This window comes from Myotis yumanensis, unplaced genomic scaffold (genome assembly GCF_028538775.1).
Source record: "Myotis yumanensis isolate MYYU_CA2020_CCGP unplaced genomic scaffold, mMyoYum1.0.hap1 SCAF_4, whole genome shotgun sequence".
NCBI lineage: Eukaryota > Metazoa > Chordata > Mammalia > Chiroptera > Vespertilionidae > Myotis > Myotis yumanensis.
The window spans coordinates 15,288,793-15,313,159 of NW_027223755.1; the positions used below are offsets into that span (position 1 = coordinate 15,288,793).

Here is a 24,367-nt window from a genome sequence, read left to right on the forward strand (position 1 = left end):
TCTGATGGATTATAATTTCAGTTACCTTCACCCCTATGGAAACCTGCTCTTCTCCCTCCTTCCTGTAGGCCACACCCCCCTCCCCCTGCTCCCCTAGTGCAGCCCAGAATGCAGTCACAGTGGGCCTGTTGTGAGCCAATGAATGGGAAAACCAATCCCCAAAGTAAAAACATTTTTTTTCCAATCTATTTGCATCCTGGGGCAGAAGTGTTTTGCTCTACAACCCATATCCTCCCCACCCAGCTCCCAACTAAAAATTAATCAAAATCAGCTGCCTGGTCAGCCAGCGCTTCCCGGAAAGACTTGGGAACTAAGTCTTCGGAACTAGGCTAGGTCCAGTGTTCTCTCTCCAGGCCCTCCCTGAGTGGCCTGTGCCCCACATCACCCACTCTCTGAAGTTTAACAGAATCGGGACTCTCCGGTTATGGCAACATTGCTCTAATTTTTTTAACACGATTGCTTTTGTTATTTTTTTTTAGAGAACACATTTGAGAGGTTATCATCTCATATTGCCACTCTGCAAACAGCCCACAGTGCTGATGCAAACAGAGAATGTCACACAGCGAATTAAAACGCAGTGTTAAAAAGGTGCATTTGAATGTTTGTTTTGTTAAAGAAAGAGAAAAACTCACATCATCCCTTGTGAAAAGATAGAAAGTAAAGCAATGAAAAGGAGCCTCTCGGGTTTTTGGCACCCGATGGAGTGGGTGGATGCTCAATAAAGGTGCTTTTGTGGGTCGGCCGCTGTGCTGGGAGCAGCAGGAAATAATGTGTGAATGGAGCCCTAAGAAGCAGGATTTAGCCATGCAGTCCCTTCCCTCCCCCGCGGAGCTTATCTGTGGAGTAAGGAACCGCACAAACGCCCTCTAAACAGGAGTATCTTTGTGCGTGGAACCTGAGAGACACGGCCCCGCTGGTGCAGCTGTGCTGAGGCCGGTGCTGTGGGCACGCAGGGCAGAGAGGAAACGCAGGGGAGACAACAGGGCTGGGGAGGCTGGACAGAAACCGCCTGGAGCCCTGTGCTAATGGAGCCGTGTGGCTCCCCAAAGCCCCCATTCCCTCCCAAGCCCCCGTCCCCTCCCAAACCCCCATCCCCAACCGCAGAACCACGCTCCACTGTAAATAACCAGGCGTCAGGACCAGCATGAAGACAGACCACTGAAGGCTTATCAGTATTAATGTTCCAGTCTCAACATTACTGATTGTTAAAGGAAGTTATAAATAATATTCCTAATAGTTATGCCATTTGACTTTTAATCTTAAATGCAGCTGATACTGTTTTATGTAAGTTTGTCTTGTGTTTGTAAGATTTTGGGGACCTTTTCATTCTAACATTAATGGCCTGATTATTAGTGTTTGCTTCTGCTTCAAAAGTGCTGTAATCTCAATAGAAAGACTTTGCGTCCTTTGGCTCATCTGAGTTTTCGTTTTACAGATAGTTTTCTTTTAAGTATATTTTTACTCCTGCTTTAAAAAGCATCATTTGTATATGAACCTGTTTTACTGGATATTTTTTTTTTTTAACTTTGGCAAAAATGACCTTGTCTCATATTTTTGGGGGGACAGATAAATAACAGCCACATGATCATTGAAGTTCTAATTTTAAATATTTGAGGCATAATTATAACAAAAGAAGGTTATATGAGAAGTTGTTGGGAAGCAGGCATAAAATTTTGACCAAAAGAATTTCTTTCAACCAATGTGAATAAAAATGCCCTTATTTTTATGAGAATGAGATTGGCTGTTATACTTTTGCCTCATAAACATGCAGACAAATAATGATTTTATATTCCTTTTGTGTGTGTGTATATATATATATATATATATATACATATATATATATTTAAATATACTTTTATTGATTTCAGAGGAAGGGAGAGGGAGAGAAAGAGATAGAAACATCAATGAGGAGAGAGAATCATTGATTGGCTGCCTCCTGCATGCCCCCTACTGGGGATCGAGCCCACAAACCAGGAATGTGCCCTTGACCAGAATCGAACCTGGGACCCTTCAGTCCGCAGGCCAGTGCTCTATCCACTGAGCCAGGGCCCTTTGGTCTATTTTTTTAATTAATCACAGATCCCTTTATTCATAGGCAATGAATTCACCTAATATGTGTCTTCTCCCAAAGAATTTCTTCTGACTGCCTATTTTCTCTGAAAACGTTTTATACAATTTTAATTTCTTTAGCTATTTGCATTTATATAACTTAACACTCAATATTTTTATTTTTAAAAACTATCTATATATATATATATATAAGGCTAAGCAACCAACCGGTAGGTATGATGCGCACTGACCACCAGGGGGCAGACGCTCAACGCAGGAGCTGTCGAGTGACAGCAACTTTGCAGAGTGCCCTCTTGCACTCCGGGACCCCTCAGGGCACGTTGGACTGCTGGTTTCGGCCCAATCCCCACAGGCCAGGCCAAGAGATCCCACCTGCCGGAAGGACTCTGCTCACTCCGCAGATGCCCTTTGAACCCCGGCACTGCCCCAGGCGCGGCTGGCAGGGGAGGGATCGCAGGAGGTTGGCTCCAGGGCCTGTCCGGCTCGTCTTGCCCAGTCCCGCCCCACCAGCCACCTTCTAATTAATTTCCTTTCAATGTGCATGAATCCATGCACCGAGCCTCTAGTTTTGATATAATCTTAGATGATTATATCAAAAGAAAAGTTGATATAACTTACCGAAAAGTTGCAAAAATAGTACTGAGAATTCCTCTACCCCCTGTACCTAGCTCCCCTGATGTTGCATGTCACATGACCCTGGTTTAGTGATAAAAACCAGGAAACCAACCTCTAACAGAGCCGGACCTGATTTTGGGTTTTGCTTTAATGTCTTTTTTCTTGCTCAGGATCCAATCCGAGACCCACAACATGCTTCCGAGGCCCTGGCCACCTAGTTTTCTTGGATCTGTCTTAGGTCCAGCATCCCTTTTTTGTTTTTCATGATCGTGACACTTTTGATCAGGATTTTGTAAGATGTCCCCTAATTTGGGTTTACCTGATACTTCTGATGAAACGGAATGTATGCCACCAAAGGGATATTGGGACCTCAGCATGATCACGGGCACGAGGGGGTCCTGAAATGTCTTGCTGCTGGTGGTGGTGCCGTCGATCACCTGCCGACGGGAGTGTCTGCAGCATTTTCCCACTGAAAGGTCACTGTTTTTCTCTGTAATTAATAGCTACCTTGTGGGAGATACCTTGAAATGCAGGTCCTCTGTTATCCTGCCTTTATCTGCTCAGGTTAGCGTACAGCGTGGTTCTTACCTGCAGCAGTTATTACTGTGGTTGGTGTTTGCCTGCTGGTGATTTTCTGTTTTCCTCCTTCCTTTTAAGTCCTGTAGGGAAGAGTGGTCCCTCTGCCTTGTTTATGTATTCTATTATTTATATATCCATGTGGAGCTGGGTATTCATTGTACTCTGGGCCATAATCCAGTGCTGTCATCCTTTATTCTGTGGCTCACATTGCTGCAGCCTGGCCATCGGGAGCGCCTTTAGGTTGGCCTCTCTGTACCTTGGACATCCCCCACCCTTTTTGGAGCACTTCCTCACTTTCTGGCACTCCAAGGTGCTCCTGGCCACCTTGTGTTTTCTTGGATGCAGTTCTGGAGCAGTCATTTCTCCAGGAAGCCCTGGTTCCTTTCATGGGAGAATAGTATTAAAAACCAGAACCCGGGTGCTAGTTCTGCTCGCTGCTACGTGGTGCCATGACTTACGGGTCTTTTCCGTGGACATGTATGTACACACATGTCTACATTCATATTCTCCCCCTCTGTCTCTCTGACTGTATGCATATATATACGACACATGAGTTCCTATCACACTGAACCTCCAACTTCTGTCCCAACTACATGGGCTTCGTTCTAGCTCTCTGTCTTCCTTCCTGTAACCTTTTTCTCTGACGGCGAGATGCCTGCATCTCATCACCCAAATATACTTACGTATTTGTTCAACCCTAGTCTGGAAGCCCACTCTTTCCTCTTTGGAAATTGAATATTTTTTACCTAAAATGACTTGACTGCGAAGACTCACCTCCACCTGTTCTCACTGCTGACCTGAACCCCTGAGAGACACGGGCTTACAGTTCTTTTTGTCTTTGGTTTTACAGGGTCCCATCAAGATACTGTTTTTGAAAGTCACTTAAGTGAGCCCCTACCTCCCGCACCCTCTCTGGCGTGGCCATGGTTTTCCTGGGTTTGTTTGTTACGGTGTTTACCTTCCATTTTGACCACGCACACCCCACATCCTGATTGATTTTGATGATTATTTTGGGGGGTATGTGAACATAACCATGGCTCCATGAGTCAACACTCAATTTCCTTACATATAAATATCTTCCATTTTTTCTTCCCAGCACCCCTTGCCTCTGGTCCTCACAGACGCACGTTGTATAATATCTTTAAAAGTACAGTCTTCGGCAGTGGCTCTTCTGTTTTCTTTGTGACATTATTAAATCTATGTCCAACCATCAAATGAAAATATCAAAAACATATTAAAAAATACCGAAAAACAGAATTTCTTGTGTTCTTGCACAAACTCTACTTATTAGTTTCTACATTGTGTGTCTCCTGCCAAATGCCTGACATCTTTGTCCTTAACCCACCGCATTTAGTCAGTTTGCGCGTCTTCCTTCATTGCAGAGCTCACTCCCTCTGTGCTAGATTGATCTGCCCGGTCCAGGCGTTTCCAAGGCCCTAGCCACCTACCTCTCAGACGGTTGTCATTGCTTCCTGGCCACCTTTCCTGCCTGAGGATATTCTCACCTGCAGACACACTCATCCTCCTCATTCCCGAGCTTCTCGTCACTTCGATCTTCTGCCTGGTTATGGCACATTATTATTTCCCTAGAACTTCTTCCAGCTCACTGCAGCCGCCAGCCTCAGCTCCCACCTTCTCCTTCCCCTCCCGCCACGGCTCCCACCAAGCTCTCCTTCCCACAGGCTGCGAGGCCACCTTGCATCTTTCTCGCTTGAACTTGGTTCGGATTCATCCAACAGATTCCCGGTCACACCGCCCAGGGAAGCTTTCCCGCCTGTTGGAACTTTCTCCCTCTTCCCTTTTGCCTCAGCGGACTGTGGCTTAGCATCATTACTTAGCGTCAGCCCTCTGCTGGTTCCAGGATGTCGGTCCAGCGGGTTAGGTTATCACTCCCTCCAGGTCGGGATCAGGGGGTACCTGTACTTGATGCCGTTTGTGGTTACTTGCTTTATAAAGTGCCTTATTACATAGTCAGCACCCTGTGACCTCACACTTCATGAATAGAAAGAAGGGATGAGAAAAGCATCCTCCCGCTGTGCTGCGTTTCTGACAGATGTGAACTTGAAATTGAAAGAGAGCAGTCACTGGGGAAATTTCCCCTATAGCTTAGCCAAAATATTTTATTCATTTTTTTAAGCATCATTCCCTTCCTCTTTAGTAGAGAACATATATTATACATAAAGTAATTAATTTCCCTGACAGCTCTTTTTTTATTTTTTAATTAATAGTCCTGGCTTGGCAGTCTGTATTTTTGGAAAGGGACAAAGTAAAATATTTAATAAAGGTTGTAGTAAATGAAACCTTAGAATGTCAATTAACTTGATTTTCCTTTAGGACATAATTTTTACTGCCTTTTTTTTTTTTTTTTTTTTTTTGCCAACAAGAGAGAAGATTATTTGGTTGTAAAGTTTTGGGTTTGTTTTTTTTTTCTTGCATAAAAAGTGCTCTGTGCAGAATTCTGCCTCTTGGTTGGCTCTGGCATAAGGACATCGTCTGGATCTGCCACAGGGCCGTGTATAGGGAGAAGCAACCTTGTGCTTTGCTCTTGGTCCTTTAAGAAGCAGATGGCTACCGGGTTTATTTGTACCGGTATCATTGTGATAATACCACGGCTAGCTCTTTTTGAGCTTTTATACGGACTGATTTTAGTCTTCACCTTCCTCCACTCCCCCCTCCGCCCCCCCATTCTGGCCTCCCTGTCCCCTGGACCGCAGGTGGGGTGGGGGTCTTGGCAGGGGCCTCCCAGGGATGTTTTGTAAATGGAACTCTGTTGTGTGGGCGTGTGACTTGATGTTTGTACCTGAATTTTGGTAATAGCAAGCTTTATTAAATATATCGAGTTCTTTTTTAACTAAAAAAAAAAAAAATCATATGAGGCCTAACCGGGGGCCTGGAAATGCCAGCTCCCACTTTTGGCTGTTTGTCTGAGGGAGGTACACAGTGCCTGAGACAGCTTTCTCGGACGCCCTGAGTGTATCCTCTTCTTTTTTATGGTTGTTTATTGTCTTAAACTGAGAAAGAATCAGAAGTCTATGCAGTTTTCACATTTTTTTTTTAGTTTGACAATTTTTAAAATATACTTGCAAGGGAGGGTGGTGGGAGAACCCAAGTTTAACCGTTTTTAAAAACTAAGGAACTAAAAAAGAACATGTTTCTTCAAAGCAATAATACAACACAAATAAAATCATACTATCAGGTTAGATAAAGCAGAAATGAGAAGAATTATTCATAAATCGAACTCAAGAAGGGAGCACCTGATTCTGTTAAGGTACACGTAGGCTTCAGCAAATAACACCCCCTCCGGAAATGTCTAAGTCACTGGGGGCCACGTGATAGTCTGCACCCCCATACGACCATCGCAGTCTGGCGTGGACAGCACTCATGAGCTTCTTGAATTCATGAGAAACAGGAGAGCACATGCCCTCCTGAAGGCAGCCTTCGTGATGGTTAAACAATGGACGTTCCCTCCCAGCCACTGTGCAGTGTGAGACAAGGGAGAGAACACAGGGGAACTTTCCAATAAAGAGCAGGATTTGTGTTGGCTAAAGAAAATGTCCAGTTTCCAGAAAGGACACAGATGAGCTTGTCTAAGATGTCCTCCTGAAAACGCCTTTGCAAGTCACAAGGAAGGGCCTTTCTCTCCACGTGCGTGGCTGCTGCTGGGAGGATGGAGGGAGATGTGTTTCTAATAAGTGAGGAGCGACATGGCAGCACAGTGATGTCACCGCTTCTTCTTGCTATCAAGTCGCACCAGGAGGCAGTCGGTTGTATATCTCGGAGAAGACCTCCGTCCGTCCGAACGCTCACAGAGCCCCAGTCAGCAAGCCTGGCGCGGACCGGTCCCCTGACATTTCACTGAGCAAGGAAATCGCAGCTCTGGCTGGTGGAGGGGAGGAGAAACATCTGGTCTCACTGCGCCCTCAGAATTTCCTTGAGCTCCAATTAGAGTCACTGTGGTAGAATGTAATCCAGGGCGGCTGGATGTTCCCACATGTGAAACCCACTGCACAGCAGAGCTGAGAGGCAGGCGCAGCGAGCGGCTGTCCCGGGGAGGAGCTGCAGATCGCCCGTGGCAGGGCCCCAGGCCACACGGCCAGCCAGTGTGCCTGCCCCCGTGGCCACCCCAGCCGGCTGCTGTGCCTGTTGAACCTGATTTTGAGTCTGAGTGGCTTACGCTGGCTGCTCCTCGGGACAGATCGGGTGGGGATCGGAGCCTTCAGCCTCCAGCCAGCTCAGCTCGCACCATGCCAAATGGAATTAAGCCGGTTGATCCACTGGACTCGCTTTCTCCCGTGGGCTCAGCCTACCGCAGCAGCGCGCAGCCGGGCACCTGCAAGTACTGGATCCTCGACCTAGGTACCTGTGCTCCCCGCCCCTGCACCTGGCTGCCTTCCAGGTGGTGCTGGACGATTGCCGGGTGCCCCTCTGAGGTGTTTTCGCCCCGAAGTGTGTTATCTGCTGCCTGCTGTGTGAGAGGGGGCTGTGTGGGGTGGTTGGTGGGGACCTCTCAGAATGGGACTGTGCTCTGTGCAGCCACAGGCTGATTGCTGGGGTGTAAGGCACTCTTACTGTCTGGGGACTGCTTTTGATGATCCCTTTTTTCTCCTAAATGGCATGTAAGCAGGAACGTAATCTAAGCTGCCAGTTGCCTTCTTATGATTTTAGTTCGCCTTATGTCTGTTTCAGGTTTAATTTCATTTGGGATTTTTCGGCAACCCAGCAAAGAAGGGGCAGTGTCCCCCGTTTACATGTAGATTGCCCGGTCCCTTCTCTGAAGAACTGCAGCCATGTGATAAGATGATATAAAGTCATATGGGGAAAGGGGGTCTCCCCGTAACCCCCAGGGCATTGCAGGGGCGTGTGGGTGTGTACCGGGCTCTGGCTTTATACACAGAACTGGAGTCAAGACCAGCAAACACGACTCCTGCCAAGTAAATCAGCTTCCCTCCACTTGAGAAAAGGCCGGAGGATGTGAAAGAATGAAATGAAGGGAGGAATTAGGTCTGTGGGTCCCCACAGAACTGCAGTGCTGCGGGGGAGGCTGGCCACCGTTGACATCTGTCCAACCGTGTAGTCGTTAGAATGAGTCCTCACGGGCTGACCCCTGCATAGGGCTGTCTCCCGCATCCCGGCAGGCATGGCGTCCACAGGGTTTCATTCCTGACCTGGGCCCTGGCAGTGTGTTTGCCTCCCCTCTGCCAGCATATTCACAGGTGCTTCAGGAGGGAGCCCTGGGCTCTGGGAGGTCATTGTGAGCTCAGTAGAGAAGGGTTGGGGGAACGACCCAGCAAAGAAGGGCTCCGAGGAAAAGGGATGTGCTTTCAGATGTGAAGGGGCCTGGCACTGTTGACACGTGTGTGTGTGAAATACCAGAGGCAAACAACAAACGGGCCCGGAGGGAGTAAGTGTTGGCTGTGTGAATATTAAATTTGTCGGTAGAAACATTGTTCTGGATACTATTTCTTGTATTTTTTTGTTCATCAAGCTATCAAAACACTTTTTTAAAGTCACTGACCATAACTTGTTTTATATTTATGCTAATTACAGTGTTTAAGAATGGCCTCCCTCTGTGGAGGTGTCAGGCTGGGCGGGCCCCTAGTGACACTGTGACCAGGAATTCTGCACTGGGCGTGTGAAAGCAGGTGACCCTGTGGCCTCTTTACTGAAAATAATACTGTCTGTGCAGTGACGAAACAGCTGATAACATCAAAAGTCTGATTTCATGTCAGTGGTTTCAGGTCTCTAGTAAATTACTTATCTCTCTAAACTTCATTTCTTCATCTGCAGGATGGGAATAACAATAGAGCATCCTCTCAATGTATCATAAACATCCCAAAGTTTAGGCCAAATTTTTATTTATTTATTTATTTATTCATTTTACTGATTTTAAAAAGAAAGAAGGAGGGAGGGAGGGAAAGAAGGAGGGGGAGAGAGAGAGAGAGAGAGAGAGGAGACTGATTTGTTATTCCACTTATTTCTGCATTCATTGGTTGATTCTTGTATGTGCCCTGACTGGGGATCGAACCTGCAACCTTGGTGTATTGAGACGACGCTCTAACCAACTGAGCTGCCCAGCCAGGGCTGGGCTGAAATGTTTTAATAAGCAGGTTTGCTAAGAAGTAATGGACTTTAAGGAAACAGCATTCTTCTAATAGAGGGAGTTTTGAATCACAGCATTGTTTCGGCTTCCTGGGCATTCTTCTGGAGGGGCACTATTGAACGAGTACAGGAGGATAGCGAATATATTTTTGGTCTTCCCTTGCTATATTTCTGCTCTGGCAATTCTCAAACTATAATGGAAACTTTAGGTGATGTTATCCAAGCTGTCACCACCAAAATCTTAATTAAGCTAACACAGATTTGGAAAGAAATTGATGTCCACTGGAATTTTCATGGGAGAAAAAAACTAATCTCTTTACAGTAGAAGACAGATGAGAGTAAGCAAAACTAGTTTGACATTTTTTTCTCCTGGAGGAATATGACTGTCCATTTTCCCCCCCAAACCTTCATAGTAATTCCAAAACCATTTCCTGAATGCCATGTTACATGAGTGATAATTTAATGCAGTGTGATTCTCCATATTAAATTGATAATGGGAAAATATATATGCATCCAATTGAAAAGGGAAAAAATGACTTTGAGTAATATTCCAGAAATAAATCCTAAAGTAACTTTAAAATGCCCAGTAAATCCTAGAGAGGGATTGTAAACCCTTTCTTTATACTCACAAGCAGCCTGGGGGTTGGTTCGTTGGAGTACCTTGGGAACAGACGTTTTTCTTTCTGACATATTCATCCGGGCGTTCTCCTTGTCCAGATGTGAATTCGTCTTGCTTGGGACGATCTGCGTGGAAGCGTGTTTTTATTTGCAGACGTTGCCATTACCAGTAACTTACACAGCCCTCAGCCCGGGAGTTTTACTGCTAAGAGGCGGGAAGGTCAGGAAGAACTGTAAATTACCTTTTAAGAGGGTTCCTCTGGGAGAGCCCAGCTCTCAACAAGATAGGGGAACTCTTGCATTTGTTCCCATTCTGAAATAAATGTACCCTTTTATGGGACACATGGAATCTGTTCGGTGCTGGACCTGGTCCCCCGAGTGGCCTTCTTTAACACGAAGCAGGCCCATGTTCAGGGTGAACTGCGTGCCTTATGGCTCCTGAGCTGTCTTCAAGTCTACTCTGGTTTTTGCTTTTCAAAGAGGAGTGTGGATTCTCAGCAATGCGATTTTTGTTTTTATAAATTAAAGGAAAGCATTTCAAAGACTAAATGTAAGAAAGACGTTCCTTTGCTGAAACAGAGTCTGAGCCCACTCTGGAAGCAGGCAGCCGGCCAGCAGCAGGGCCCCCTGCACACCGAGGGCGCCCGCACACAGGACGCTGCCTCCTGTGAGTGAGCGAAAGCCACGCAGTGCTCAGCACAGTGCCGTATTGTTTCAGCCATGAAGGCTGGTTGTTTCACACAACTTACTGCGCAAACTGAAGTCTATCTCATAGTTCTTGCTCTTTCAGTATTTTCTAATGAGTCAGAGTTTAAGACACAGTGTGCATAATACAGTGCAGACAGTATGGTGCTGTAGAAGTCAGACAACCAGTGCCCTTGCCTGGCTCACCTTGCCAGTGTGACCTTGACAAAGTCTTTGTTAATGTCACTCCACTGCAGTTTCCTCACCTGCAAATAAATAAATAAATAAAGTATGCCTGCTATGGGTATGTTCTCCAAAAGCTACATGGAAGGTTATTACTTTTCTTTTAAGCAAACTAAAATTTTAAAATAATTTATTTTCTCAGTTTTCACTGATCAAAGTTGTATATAACTGTCACTCTGAGCTTAGGATGACAATTTGGGGGGAAGGCCGTTTTGCACACTGATGAATTTATATACATTTCCAGCCAAAAAGCAAAGACACTTAGCATTATTTGGCCTTACTGAGGGCGAATATAAAAATTTGAAGTATTAAACTTTTTAAAGTGCACATTTAAAAAATAGACTTAACGGTTCCCTCACAGCGCTCTAGAAACCGGGGTCCAAGGTGAGGAGCCCCCAAGGAAATGGCCTTCCCTGGCTCTGGAGTTCCTTCTTCTCTCAGCTGTCATCTCTCTCTGGAATGTGGCCTTTCTAAGTATTTCCCTTTAGCATGGCTTCAGGGGAACAGGAATTTATGACTTTTTCCTCTGAAGAATTTCCTCCAGGTGCTGGCAGTTGGCCTGGAGGGGTGAGTGAGCAAGTCCATAAACCCTGCAGCCTGCCTGGGGGTCTGGGGGCCTGGGGGCCTGGGTAATGAGCCTGGAGTTCTGGGGGGGGGGGGGGGGGGGGGGGCTCCCTCATTTCCTCTTCCTGGCTCCCAGGACTAGGGGATAGAGCAGAGAGGACCCCGACTCACATGCTCACACAAAACCATCCAAACCTTAACAAAGTACATCTCACCAAATAGGTAGTTTCTCTGAGACTATATGCTAATTGTAAAAAAAAGATTGAAAAATTCACAGACACATGGAGCAGCAGAGAGGGAAATAATGCCGTAGGCAACCACTGGTAAGCTGGCCCCGTTTTCTTCTATGTAAAGTGACGCATCTTTTATTACACTTTTAAAATCTGACTGAAGGAATACATCCCAATCCTTTCTATTGTCCATTTTCTCAAGTACACTGTTGTGGAAGGTTTCTACTGTGGCATCGTGTTAACATTAATACCAATTTGTCCTAGCTGGTTTGGTTCCGTGAATAGAGCATCGGCCTGTGGACCAAAGGATCCAGGTTCAATTCTAGCCAAGGGCACATGCCTGGATTGCGGGCTCGATCCTAGTAGGGAGCATGCAGAAGGCAGCCGATCAATGATTCTCTCATTGATGTTTCTCTCTTTCTCTCTCTCTCTCTCTCTCTCTCTCTCTCTCCCCCCCCCTCTGAAATCAATAAAAATATATATATTAAAATTTTTTTAATAAAATTAAATGAATACCAATTCATATTGTCAGAAAATGGACCTATACTGTATCAGCATGGAGACTAGAGGTATTCATTCTCACGTCCAAGGCTACAGCCACAGAAGGACTTCTGGAACACAGTGGACAGCCCTAGGAAACGCCTCTTTCCCTTTTATCTCTGAAAGCTGGTGGGTCGCTGGAAGAAGTGGCCAAAGGCCCTGCCGCCCATGCGTGGTGGAGTAAGGAGTCGTCAGTAACAAGAAGGGAATGTGCTTATTTATGACGTCGAGCTAAACACTGGACGTTTCCCCTTTTTCTTTCTCCAGCTGGAAAGAAAGCCAACGTACAGCGCTCACCCCAGCCATCCTCCGCCCCCGCTCCCCAGGCGGAGGCTGCTGCTTATTTCCTACATGGCTCCCCTCCTGCCCTCCCTGCCCGGCAGTGCCACTCCGTCACACTGGGCACTAATTAAAGCCACAGGCAGGATTTGTGCAATAATTGGCGTTCCTAGCAGAGGCGTTCTCTTCATTTTCTTTGTCTCTGTGCCTCTTTGTTCCTTCCTGGAACAGCTCCAGGCCTTCCTGCCCTCCTTCCTTCCTTCTCTCTGCAGTTAGTTCCTCAGCTGCCTGAACAGCACGGCTGGTGACAGTTCCTAAAAGCTTGATGTATGGGTGAGGGGGAGGGAGGACATCTTAGAGCCACCTTGTCCTGGGCTCGGTCACTCCTCCCAAAATGCCTTCGTTATACATGGAGATCTCAGATCCCATGCTGGATGCGTGAATAGCCAGAAGCAGTTGTGCCAGCCCCCTTTTATTTCTGCCATTTTTTGCTATTGTCGTTTCAGTATGTGATCTCCTGGAAGGAGTGTAGGCAGTCCTTGAAAAATTACAGAATCACAAGCTGAGAACTAAAGTTCAGCTTTAACCGGTTTGGCTCATTGGATAGAGCGTTGGCCTGCGGACTGAAGGGTCCCAGGTTCGATTCCGGTCAAGGGCATGTACCTTGGTTGCGGGCACATCCCCAGTAGGGGGCATGCAGGAGGCAGCTGATCGATGTTTCTCTCTCATCGACGTTTCTAACTCTCTATCCCTCTCCCCTCCTCTCTGTAAAAAATCAATAAAATATATTTAAAAAATAAAAAATAAAGTTCAGGGCCATTCAGTTCTTGGAGGATAGTGGCAGGCAGGGTGTCATCAAGTCGTGTGTAGCTGAGGTTATGGCATTGCAACCCCTAATCCCTGTGTTCTCGGAAGTGGACGCAGTGGGATTTTTGTCTTCTCACCTGTGTGGTGACACCGCTTTCAACGACTTAGCTTTAATTAGGACAGCATTTTGCTTTTGGTAGAGGTGCTACTAAAATACAATTGTGAAAAGAATTCCTAATTGGTTGGGGCTTTTCGTTTCTTTGTTTTTGAACCAAACCACCGGGGACCCTAGAATATAGCACTAGATCTTTGCTTTGTGGTTTGGGGTGGGGGGAGATCGTCCATTTCCTGATTCTCCACAGCTGTACCTCTTTCTAAACTAATATTCCATCCCTGGAGCCTGAAACTCCAGCTAACCTGCGGGCAGATGATGTGAAGAGTGATGCGGCTTGGCAGGCTCGCTGCAGAACATTCCAAGGCCGATTTTGTTTTTACTTAATGCTATATAGAAACAAGTATACGGCTCTATGAAATGAGATATGTGGCTTTATGAAAACAGTTTCAAGTTTGCATGGTTTATAGCATATTTGGGGTAGGCGTGGTCTTAGGCAGTTCATGCATTTTCTAGAATGTAGGGCAAAGATTTGGCATGTTGGCATTCTGAATCTGGTCTTAATTTAAAATAATAAACTTCTATATGAATGAAGAGAGAGCTGTCACCACCTGAAATAAATCAGTCACATAGTTTAAACTGGTAACTGCAGAATGTGCTTTTAAACCATCTTGCATGGGATGTCTTTGTCTTCATTTAAAGACACTTCCAACTTTAAAAATCTACAAATCACCCCCTTAAAAAAATCTTTGGTTTCTTCTTGAAGAAGGCAGCCTAAGTTATTTCGTGGGGGGTTTTTATTTGTTTGTTTGTTTGTTTGTTTTCAATGAACAATAAGAAGACATCAACCAAAAGCATCCATATTCATCAGGAAGAAAGTTGTTCCAAATGTCGACCTCCTTCAATTAAGAGAGAACTTTCATGATTAACACTTTGTGTTTAATATCAGGCATAAGTATGCCCAGAGATTAAACATCCATGTTCTTAGCAGTGTTAGGACCTCTGAGCTAAGGCAGAATCAGAAAGAGGGAGTGCTGTGGGGGCTTATTCCCTTCAAGTTAACTTTCTATTCTTTTAAAGGACGATTATCTATTCAGGACAAGAATAAATACTGATTGCCTTGAGAGTGACTTCCCAATGAAGAATCCAGAACACACTGTTAGCACAGAGCAGCCTCCTCGTCCCTAAGTCAGAGGATACTAAATGCTAAGTAATCTGGTAAACACACAGACTCTGTGTTTCCATAATCTTTCTTTGTGTAAGTGCCGTTCGTCATTTGGCTTCTCGGGAACACAGAGGGTCTCAGCCCCTGAAAAAGCCTACTGAACAGAGGGACATTCAGGGGTTTTCCTGGTTTCTGCGCCCGCAGCAGACCGGGCCAAGATCAGCATGCCGCAGGATGTCATTAATTGCCTGCCTGGCGGGCCGGGTGGCCATGCCGTCCCACGCAGCGCCCTCCCCTGCAGAGCTCCGGGAAGCAGCCTGGACGTGGGCTTATGCCTTTGTTTCCTCCTGTAGGAGGGAAGGTGGACCCAGGTGAGAAGTCGAGGCCCCTTCCCCCTCGGCCCTCAGTGGGTGTCAGGCCGCCCCTTCGGCTGCCGAGCTTTACGTGGAGCAGTGCCGCGTGGGGCTCGGTATGGGCAGCAGGGCCACGTCCTGGCTGGGCTGATGTGCGGGCTGATGGGAAACCTCCCTTCCCTGGTCTGATCCCCCAGCTGGTGACCCAGAGGGCCCTGTGGCTCCCCCATCCGGAGTGTGAGGGCCGGGAGGTGGACATCAGTGCCTGCAGCGTGCAGGATCTGAGCGTGTGTTTCTCATTTTTATGTAATCTTTTGGAAAGTTGTCTTTCTTTCATCCAGCAAGGATATCTTGAAACATCTGCTTTTGTCCTTGGGTAAAAGTCAGGAATCTGACTCCCTTGAGAATTTCTTTTCTTTTTGTGACAGCTTAGACTTTTGGTTGCAGAAAAGGCCTGCTCTTCATCTCCCGAAAATATATTTCAAGGGCTGGCTCCCATAAAAAGCAGAGAGAATGGCCCTGTCATTCCAAGAAGATAGGGCCAAAGGCTAGAAACTCCCCTTGAACAAAGCCAGTGTTTGCACTGGCGGGGAGAAGGGCTGCATTAGAAAGTAAGCACTAGCCCTAACTGGTCTGGCTGAGTGGATAGAGCCTCGGTTTGAGGACTGAAGGGTCCCAGGTTCGATTCTGGTCAAGGACGTGTACCTTGGTTGCAGGCTCGATCCCCAGTAGGGGGCGTGCAGGAGTCAGCTGATCAATGTTTCTCTCTCATCAATGTTTCTCTCTCTCCCTCTCCCTTCCTCTCTCTAAAATCAATAAAAATATTTTTTTTTTTAAAAAGTAAGCTCCAACATAAAGCAGAGTTTAAAAAGAGGAGAACGTCTGATAACAGAAGTGTTTTGTAACCATGTGGTTCAGCAGTGTGTGACTATCTGTGCCTGCTTCTCCATGCTCCCCCCCTGGAAGGCGTGTCAGGTAGGCATGCCCCACCTCCACAGTGCCAGGAGGATGTTGTCACAGCCACCACGCTCATCATGTTCTGGAAATCAGCCGCCTGGTGCTAACCTGGCCCAGCCGCAGACCACGGGCACTGAGAGCGTTCCTGCCCAGCCGATGAGCCAGGGCCTGGATGATTCATTGCAGTAGATTCTACTAAAGTCCTTACATTGATCAAAACTAATCCATTCTTCCTGTGGTTCACTATCAATAATGCCTCTTTCCTCATTATTTCATTTCTAAAGTGCTTTCAGATCCACACTTTGGCAACATGCCATGTGCTGTTTATCTGATTGGCCAAGCAGAGGATTACACCATCTTCTTTCATTTTTTAATTTAATTTCTCTACATTTCTTTATTGGAAATGCAAGTGATGAGATTCAAATGGAGAAAGACCTTTAAATGAGATGGTTTCTGCCTTGGCTGGTGTTCTCAATGGTTAGAGCATCCGCCTGGGCAATGAAAGAGTTGCAGGTTCAATTTCCAGTCAAGGGAAGGTACCTGGGTTGCAGGTTCGATCCTCAGCCCTAGTTGGGCTTGTGGAGGAGGCAACCAATTGATGTGATTCTCTCACATTAGTGTTTCTCTCGCTCGCTCTCTCGCTTGCTCTCGCTCTCTTTCTCTCTCAGTGGAAAACTTATACTACGGTGAGGATTAAATAAACAAACAAACTGCGAGGGTTTCCTGACTAGAAATTCTGGCAGCCTTCCCCTCACAAGCATGAGTTTGAGAGGAAAAGTGATGCTTGGAGTTTTGCATTTGGTGGTTGGCATAAGCATATTTTCCAACAACTATGTAATGTTTTAACTCTTTTCAGAAACCACCCTGAGAATAGCCGTTAGGTTCTCTGAGAGTAGAAGATCGAGTTCGCACGTTCTGTTAGGTTAGATGGATGTCACAGACCTCGTTTCTCTGCTCCTGGTCAGGTGGTGTTGAGGCTGTTCATAACGTGGCCCCTAGGACTAGAGCACAAAACAGGGAAACTGCTATGTGCATGCGCCCACACTCCTTGCTTTCAGCCTCCACAAGAAGGTAGAGCAATTGTTTCTAATTGAGTCCAGTTGTTTCTTGTTGAGTCTGTTTTCATTAATACCCGTGATTGCAGTATATTGTGTTCTTTCATTCAGGGGTCCAGGAGGTGGGCTGCAAGTGAAGGCTCCCCTGTGAGTTGGGCGGGGCGCACAGGGAGTGAGTGTGTTGGTCATTTGTGTGCAGGCAGCAAGGACCATGTGTTCTTCATTACAGCGTGAGCGTGGGCCCTGCTGTGCTGGACCTCTGGTTGAATCTAGGGATTTTTTTTTTTTAAGAAAGCTGGAGAAATTTATTCTTCTCCTTCATGTTTTCTGTTTTCACATCATATTTGAAAGCAAGCACAGAATTCACATTTTCACATCAAGGACCCACAGTGAAATATTTCACCAAATTGTGAACTAATGTAAAATGTTCACCCAATATTCTCTTGCCTCATTTTCAGCCATGCCCATCCTGCAAAACTAGTGTCCAGTGCCTCTGGACAGCCTCTAACTTTTTAAAAAGAGTCTTTCCCGTGTTAACATGAGTTTGTGTGAGACTCACAGCCCAGAGCGGAGCCTAGAACACCTGGACGCAGGTGTGTGCAGAGAAGTGGCGACTCGGTGAGGATGCAGTGCCCAGTCCGAGTCTGCATTTCAGCCCCTGATGCGTTTTTAGTCTGCACTGGAGCAAAGTAAGGATCATTGACTCTGGAAGAGGGCCGACTCGCACCTGGAAGAGGGCCGACTCGCACCTGGAAGAGGGCCGGCTCACACCTGGAAGATGGCCGGCACATAGGAAAGAGTAAAGTAATACCTAAAATGAAAAACTAGAAAGCAATCAAGTTTTCAGACACTCATTCACAAATAGGGTATAGATTTAAATTTCAAAGTATTCTAGGAAGACCAAATTCTATATTCTGAATCACCAAAAGTGTGACCGTATCTGGACAGGTCAGTTTCCTAAAATTCCCCAATACCCCAGCTTCGACTTACTCCTCAAACCTTGTCAGCCACTACACCTAGCACTCACATATGGAGGCGAAGTGATCACTGTAAGATTGAGAGATGATTCCTGGAACTGCAGCTCCAAAATAATTTACAGATCACCTTACTTTTTATGTAATCTTCAAAAGGATTTCTAGTGTGTTATGGTCTATTTTGTTTGTTTGTGTTTATTCCAAAAAAATGGTTACCTTGATCCCAAAAGCAGGCGAATTAAAATCCAGTTTGAAAATCATAAAGATGAGTCATTTACACAGAAAAATTTGCTCTAGAATATCTGGACCAACCCAGGCAGCAGCCCTAAGCTAACAGTCACTTGCTCTTTGCTTTATAAGTCACTTATAGATCTGATTTTCATATGTACATGTCAACCTTCCTGGTGTGGTAGAAGAGATTTCTAAATAAAAACATGGGTTTGCTGAATTGAATTCTTGACAAGACAAAGGTTTAGTAGACTAAGTGCTCCTCACTAAACCCTGCCTGGTCTGTTGGAACATATCTGGAGTTATCTTTCTCTGGCACATCGCAGTCACTGATAAACATTTCTCTAAGTCTTTACAACCAGAATGTAATCAGCACTTTGTGTTGGACGTGTGCCGAGCCCTGAGTTGAGCTAATCCAGGTCAGAGCGGATGTGCCCGACATCCTGGCGTTGTTACCTGGGCAGATATGGTTGAACACCTCCCGTGGACAGAAAGATGGGCATGTCTTTCTTTAAAACGAGCCAGCTAAAATTGTTCCGGGAGAGTCTGGAGGAGAATTAGAAATGCGAGACAGCCCTTTAGTGGGAAGCCTCCCAGTGTTGAATGCGTGCATCTGTGTGGAGGCCGCGCCTCATCAGACATGACTGGTGGTCAGCATGGGTCCCTTGTGCGCGTTTAGCGGACGGTGTGTGGAGTGAGGAAGGCCTGTCATAGCAGACGTGCAGGGACAGTGAAGCCCTGTGACACCAGCCGTCCAAGGGCGAAAGCTTCTCCCAGTCTTCCTGCTGCTGCCCAGGGGGCTTGTCTTCCACATCTCCCAGCTCCACTCTGTCCTGCTTCCTTCCTCCTCTTTTGCTATTGCTTTTTCTATGCAAAAATGTGAGTATTGCTTCATCTGCGTGTTAGGCTCTCAGTTTACAAAGACATTTTTGTTCCTTTCCCCCAGCAGCCGGTGAGGAGCCAGTCATTTCACAACCAGGACACGAGGGCCTTCTGCGATACCCAGGCCCAGTGCAGACCCGCCAGGGGAGCTCGATCCTCGGCCCCTTGCTTTTGAATTCCCATTGGTCTGTGAAGTGAGCACTGTAAGGGAAAGGCAGGCTTTAAACTCTAAAGCGCAGCATAAACACAGCAGCAAACATCTCTGCCCCTGGAGCCTCTGTCCATGTGCAGTGGAGACAGTGGAGGAGACACGCTGAGCCCTGCATGGAAGTGGGCAGATCTGGGGACAGTCAGATTCAGAGGCCGGAGTTTGTATTCAGGGCTCAGTCCTGCTCAGCAGTCCAGTTTTCACTCCAAACACTCAGAAGCATCTTTAGATTTTTCTCTTCTGAAAGCGAGGAGAGGGTTAAAAATGAAATGTGATCCTTCTTCGTCTGCAGCTAGCAGGATATGGACCCTTTCCTTTTCTTCTTACGTGTTTTTTTTTAAAGTGCTTTATTAATCACATATGTCTCAAATTTACAGTCTGGGACTAGAAGACGATTTCTCTTCTCCCAGCAGTTTTAGGGGAGTGTGTGTGTGTGTGTGTGTGTGTGTGTGTGTGTGTGTGTTCACGTGGCGGAATTCTTTCCTGTGTCGGGCTGAGGGTCAGGACTCAGCTTTGCCCTCCTTTCTTTAGCTTTTTCATTATTTTAAGAAGAAATCTAGCATGGACTTTGTGTGAACTCCAACTTCAGCCAAGAAGCCATCTCCTTGGGGTTCTTTTCCCCTCAAAATAAGGCAAAATCTACTTTAATTGCTTTTTCTCTCTCAGGGCTTCAGGCAGCTCACAAGTGACTTTCTCGTACACACTTGAGCATTTTTTTAAAATGACTTTGATGTTCTGATCTATCTCTTTATGCTGATGTTTCCTTTGTCCCCTTAATAAGGGACAAGTTATTTTTTTTAATTACAAACAGAATAAAGTAATTCAGTAGGTTGTTTCATTCATCCTTCACTTAAAAATGATTCTGAGAATGTCTGAGCATGCTAGGCTCAGCAATTGAGCATCAACGCATGAACCAGGAGGTCACGGTTTGATTCCTGGTCAGGGTACATACCTGGGTTGCAGGCTCGATTCCCAACAGGGGACGTGCAGGAGACAGCCTATCTATGATTCTCTCTCATCATTGATGTTTCTCTCTCTTCCTCTCTCTGAAATCAATGAAAACATAATTTTTAAAAATAAATAAAAATGGACAAAAATTCCCTTCTTGGTTTATCTTTGCTGCTAGCATTTTTCTAAGTCATAAATATTCCAGCAGAGTGAAGTAATGTCATGCAAGTGATTTGGTGCAGAGCTGTTCAGGAAGCCCTGCTGTTCCCTGCAGAACATCGGTCTGCAGCACTCCGAGCGTGGCCTGGCGCTCTGCCCTCTCCTGGTCCAGGACGGTCCATCCAGGCCACGGCCGTGTTTAGTGCTCGACCTGCCAGATGAGGGGGGATCTCCTTTGAACCTGCTTTCCAAAGTGCAGAGGACCAAGTCCTATGTGGCTGAGCCCACAGAGAGAAGCTAGGACACGACGTCTCTAATTTCTTTTTCTTTTGAACCCATTTGTACAACTACCAGCTCCTTTCCCACGTAAGGCTAGGACGCCCTGAGCATCATCCACCTACAGGCAGTCCTGCTCAGCAATCCAGTGTTCACTGTAAACACGAAGAGACATCTTTAGACTTTCCCGTTCTGAAAGCGAGGAGAGGGTTAAAATGAAATGTGATCCTACTTTGTCTGCAGCTGGCAGGATATGGACCCTTTTCCTTTCCTTCTTATGTGGGTCCCCAAACTGTTAGTGATGGACCACAGGTCCTGCTCTCCTACGGATGCCCGCCGGGTGCCTGCCTTCAGGCTGAGGCCCTGCCCTCGCTGCTCACCCCGGCCAAGAGCTCTATCACTTTTCTGTAACCCTGCGAGTTTGGGTGGACAAGGAGACTGAGGATTCCTGGTGGTCATCCTCTTTCCACTTAGGATTCATGTTGTCTGCTGCATTGCTCCCATGCCAATGCCCCCAATCCTCATTTTTAGGCACAGAAATACATGTGCAGTTCATTTGTTTACATAGGTGGTGTTCCCCATTACTTCTGATATCTGAGTATCTGCTTATGAGTGTAAAGACCTAGAGTGTATATGGGCCTCGGTCCTCTGCCTGCCTCCTGGTTCATAAAAGACACGGCAGCTCTCCATCAGTGACACCTCACCCCATCCCGGCCTGTCCAGGGTGTCGCCCCCACCTCCACCGGTGCACCACCTTCATAGGTATTTGTCTTGGGCAGTTATTCAACGGAGGGCATATACATTGAAGAAATGACTGTTCTTACTGGTAACGTATGGATTGTGCGTCAGCTTGGCCGATTTCTTTAGGCTGGAGATTTCTGATGTTTCCATTCGGCACTTAATAAGCACCTACTGTGTGCAAGGCCCTAGGAGTACAAGTCACAAGACAGATGAGCCCTTGCCCTCATGGAGCTTACATTCTCTAGTACATGGGTGTTAGGCCCAACTCCTTCAAAGGCTGGCTTCAGTGCTGCCTCCTCCATGGAGCCCTCCAGGATCACTCCACCTGGTTCCATTTCTTCTCAACCTCTAACAGGCTGAGACCCACTTATAGCATGTGTCCATTCTTGCCTGTACAAAGGCTGTGTGACTCCAGGAAACACTGTGGTCAGCCCATGGGGGGAGGAAGTGGGTATCATTCATCTCCATCAGGTGGCAAGTACAGGGCCTGTGAGTCAGCACATTAAATGACTGAAATATGTCACCATGTCTTTCTAATAGTTAGTACTTGGTTGAATAAATTATCACCTGGCATGTGGATTATCCAAACCTTCCTCTTCCTGGTCCCTCCTGTTCTCACTGAGGGTTCCTGAGGCACAGCTCCTTCCTGTGACCTTTATGAGACCAGGAGAAAGCCCCTCGGCAGTCTCGCTTCCTGAATGTCAGCTTAATGGTGTCATTCCCCCCTGCCTCCTCCAGATGGCACCTGCGGAAAATAAAGCTGATGTGGAAGTGTTTCAGTCACTCATTTAAAAATAAATAAAATAAAAAACATGTATGGTTGTATGTGTTCCTACACACACATATACCAGACATATGGAGGGGGAAACGGGATTACTCTTGAGCAGAATGCTACCTTGATTAGTTCTGAACCAAAGTCGGCCTCTGAGAAGATCTAGATTTTTAAGAATGAGAGACCCTCCTTGAAATGCCTTATCTGTTTATGGACGATTGCACCCTCTGCCATGCGCGGCTTGGGCCAGGGGAGGAGTGGGACAGCCATTAGTCAGGGCCCCGCTGTCTCGTCCAGGCGTCTGGAGCTCGAGTGGCAACGGCTGTGGCCTCTCACTAATCACAGGATTGGGAGGAAGTGACTCCCTACCTTTTTAAGTGTCTCACATAATGGCCTGCAGGCCACAGAGGTAAATACAGCAGAGGCAGGTGTCTGTCTGGAACAATCTCTCCAATGGCTTAGTTTCATTTATTGTTGAGACTTCAAACGATTTCAGAAAATGCGCATAGTGAATGCTCTTCTTCCTCCTGCCATCCCCTGTGGCAGAGCTCGGGTTCGAGGACTCAGGAGAAGGCCAGCGTCCACGGTCACTGGTTTTCCGTTTGTACGGGAAAGCCTCACACATAACCCAGGGTCTGTTGAGTGTCAGCCATTACCTACGTTTTTTTTACATCTCCTTTGTTTTCCTGAAAAACCATCCACTTGGAGCTGACTACATTTAATGTTTGAGATCCGAGGAGGAGGTTCATTTGGACATAGTTTCTGTAAGTGTTTTGGTTATTTGAGGAAGAACTCCTCCTCCTCACATATTTCTTTAAAAAATGTGTTGTTTAGTTAATTGTTGCTGGTATTGACTCCACTGTGGGAGGCAACTTGGCTGAGGCTGAGAGTAAAGAAGCACACGCCTGTGTAGTTTCAAAGTCTGGCTGTGAGCAAGGGGGCACGGTGGACCGGCCAGCACTCCCGCCAGCCTGGCCACGGCCACTGTTCACTGACACTGCACGTTCCAGAGCTGCTGTTTGTCACAGAGTCCGCCCAGTCCAATGTACACGCACACGCACACGCATGCACACATGTTTCTTTTCTGAGCTGTACTTTTCTTCACTGGGAGTGAGTCAGACTAATACACTTATCCAACAGGATTAGTTTTTAATTTCCTGTAAATTCTTCTTTAAATCATTCTTTCTTGGGTTTTGTTTATCAAGAAAATGGGTGAAAATAACTTAAACATCCCATCCTACAGTGTCCGTGACCTTCTAAGTGACAATGGCATTATAAAACTCTGACAGTGATACTGGTTTGGAGACTTGGGCTTTTTGGAGGGGGCAGTACATCCTGAGAAAAATCGTCTCTAGTGTAACTCAAGTGTGGGAAACATTTGAAAAGCGTGTGTGTGGGATGGGCCTTCTCTGTGGCGTTTCTACCCGTCGGGTGAGGCACGCACTGGGCAGTGCTGGGGCTCCTGGGACACTGGGAGGACTGGGGCCACATGGTCACGCGTTGTTGTCTCTCTCTGGTCCCTGCAGACTCGCTGTCCGTCTCCAGTAACGATGCCAGCCCGCCTGCCTCCGTGGCCTCCCTTCAACCCCACATGATGGGGGCCCAGAGCTCCCCAGGCCCCAAGCGCCCAGGCAACACGCTGCGCAAGTGGCTGACGAGCCCGGTGCGGCGGCTGAGCAGCGGCAAGGCCGACGGGCACGTGAAGAAGCTGGCGCACAAGCACAAGAAGAGCAGGGAGGTCCGCAAGAGCGCCGACGCCGGCTCGCAGAAGGACTCGGACGACAGCGCGGCCACCCCGCAGGACGAGACCGTGGAAGAGGTCAGTGCCACTCAGCCCGAGCCGGGCACCCCAGAGCCCTCCAGCACGTTCTCTCCGGGTTGTAGGCATGGTTGCTGGTCTGACTGTTCTCACTCTGTTCTGTGCTCTATGGTGCCTAGGAGTGTGGGGGGCCCACTGAACCCCTGGGAGCAGACTGCTAGACTCAGTGGGGACAGACCTGGGAGGAGCTGCTCCAGGTTGGCAGGATCAGGACCTGCATGAGGCTTCTGCAGCCAATCAGAGGCCTGGGAGCTTCCCTCCCACTCCTCACCGCCCCACCCCCCCGGGGGGCAGGGCACCCTGGGCCTGCCCTTGAGCAAGTGGGTGCCCTGCGCCTCAGCTTCTCCCCCTCATTCACCCAGGGCCAAGGCCAGGAGTGCTGGCCAGAGC

General features: G+C 47.1%; 1 protein-coding gene across 6 annotated transcripts in view; it reads left to right on the plus strand.

Annotated features, from left to right (window-relative positions):
• The window catches only part of TRIO (trio Rho guanine nucleotide exchange factor), a 318,911-nt gene that overhangs the window by 259,045 nt on the left and 35,499 nt on the right, over nucleotides 1-24,367 (plus strand). For all 6 annotated transcript variants that reach the window (XM_070411908.1, XM_070411909.1, XM_070411910.1 and 3 more), the window contains exon 35: nucleotides 23,685-23,977. In XM_070411908.1, the coding sequence (XP_070268009.1) occupies nucleotides 23,685-23,977 (293 nt within the window). The remainder of the gene's footprint in view (nucleotides 1-23,684; nucleotides 23,978-24,367) is intronic.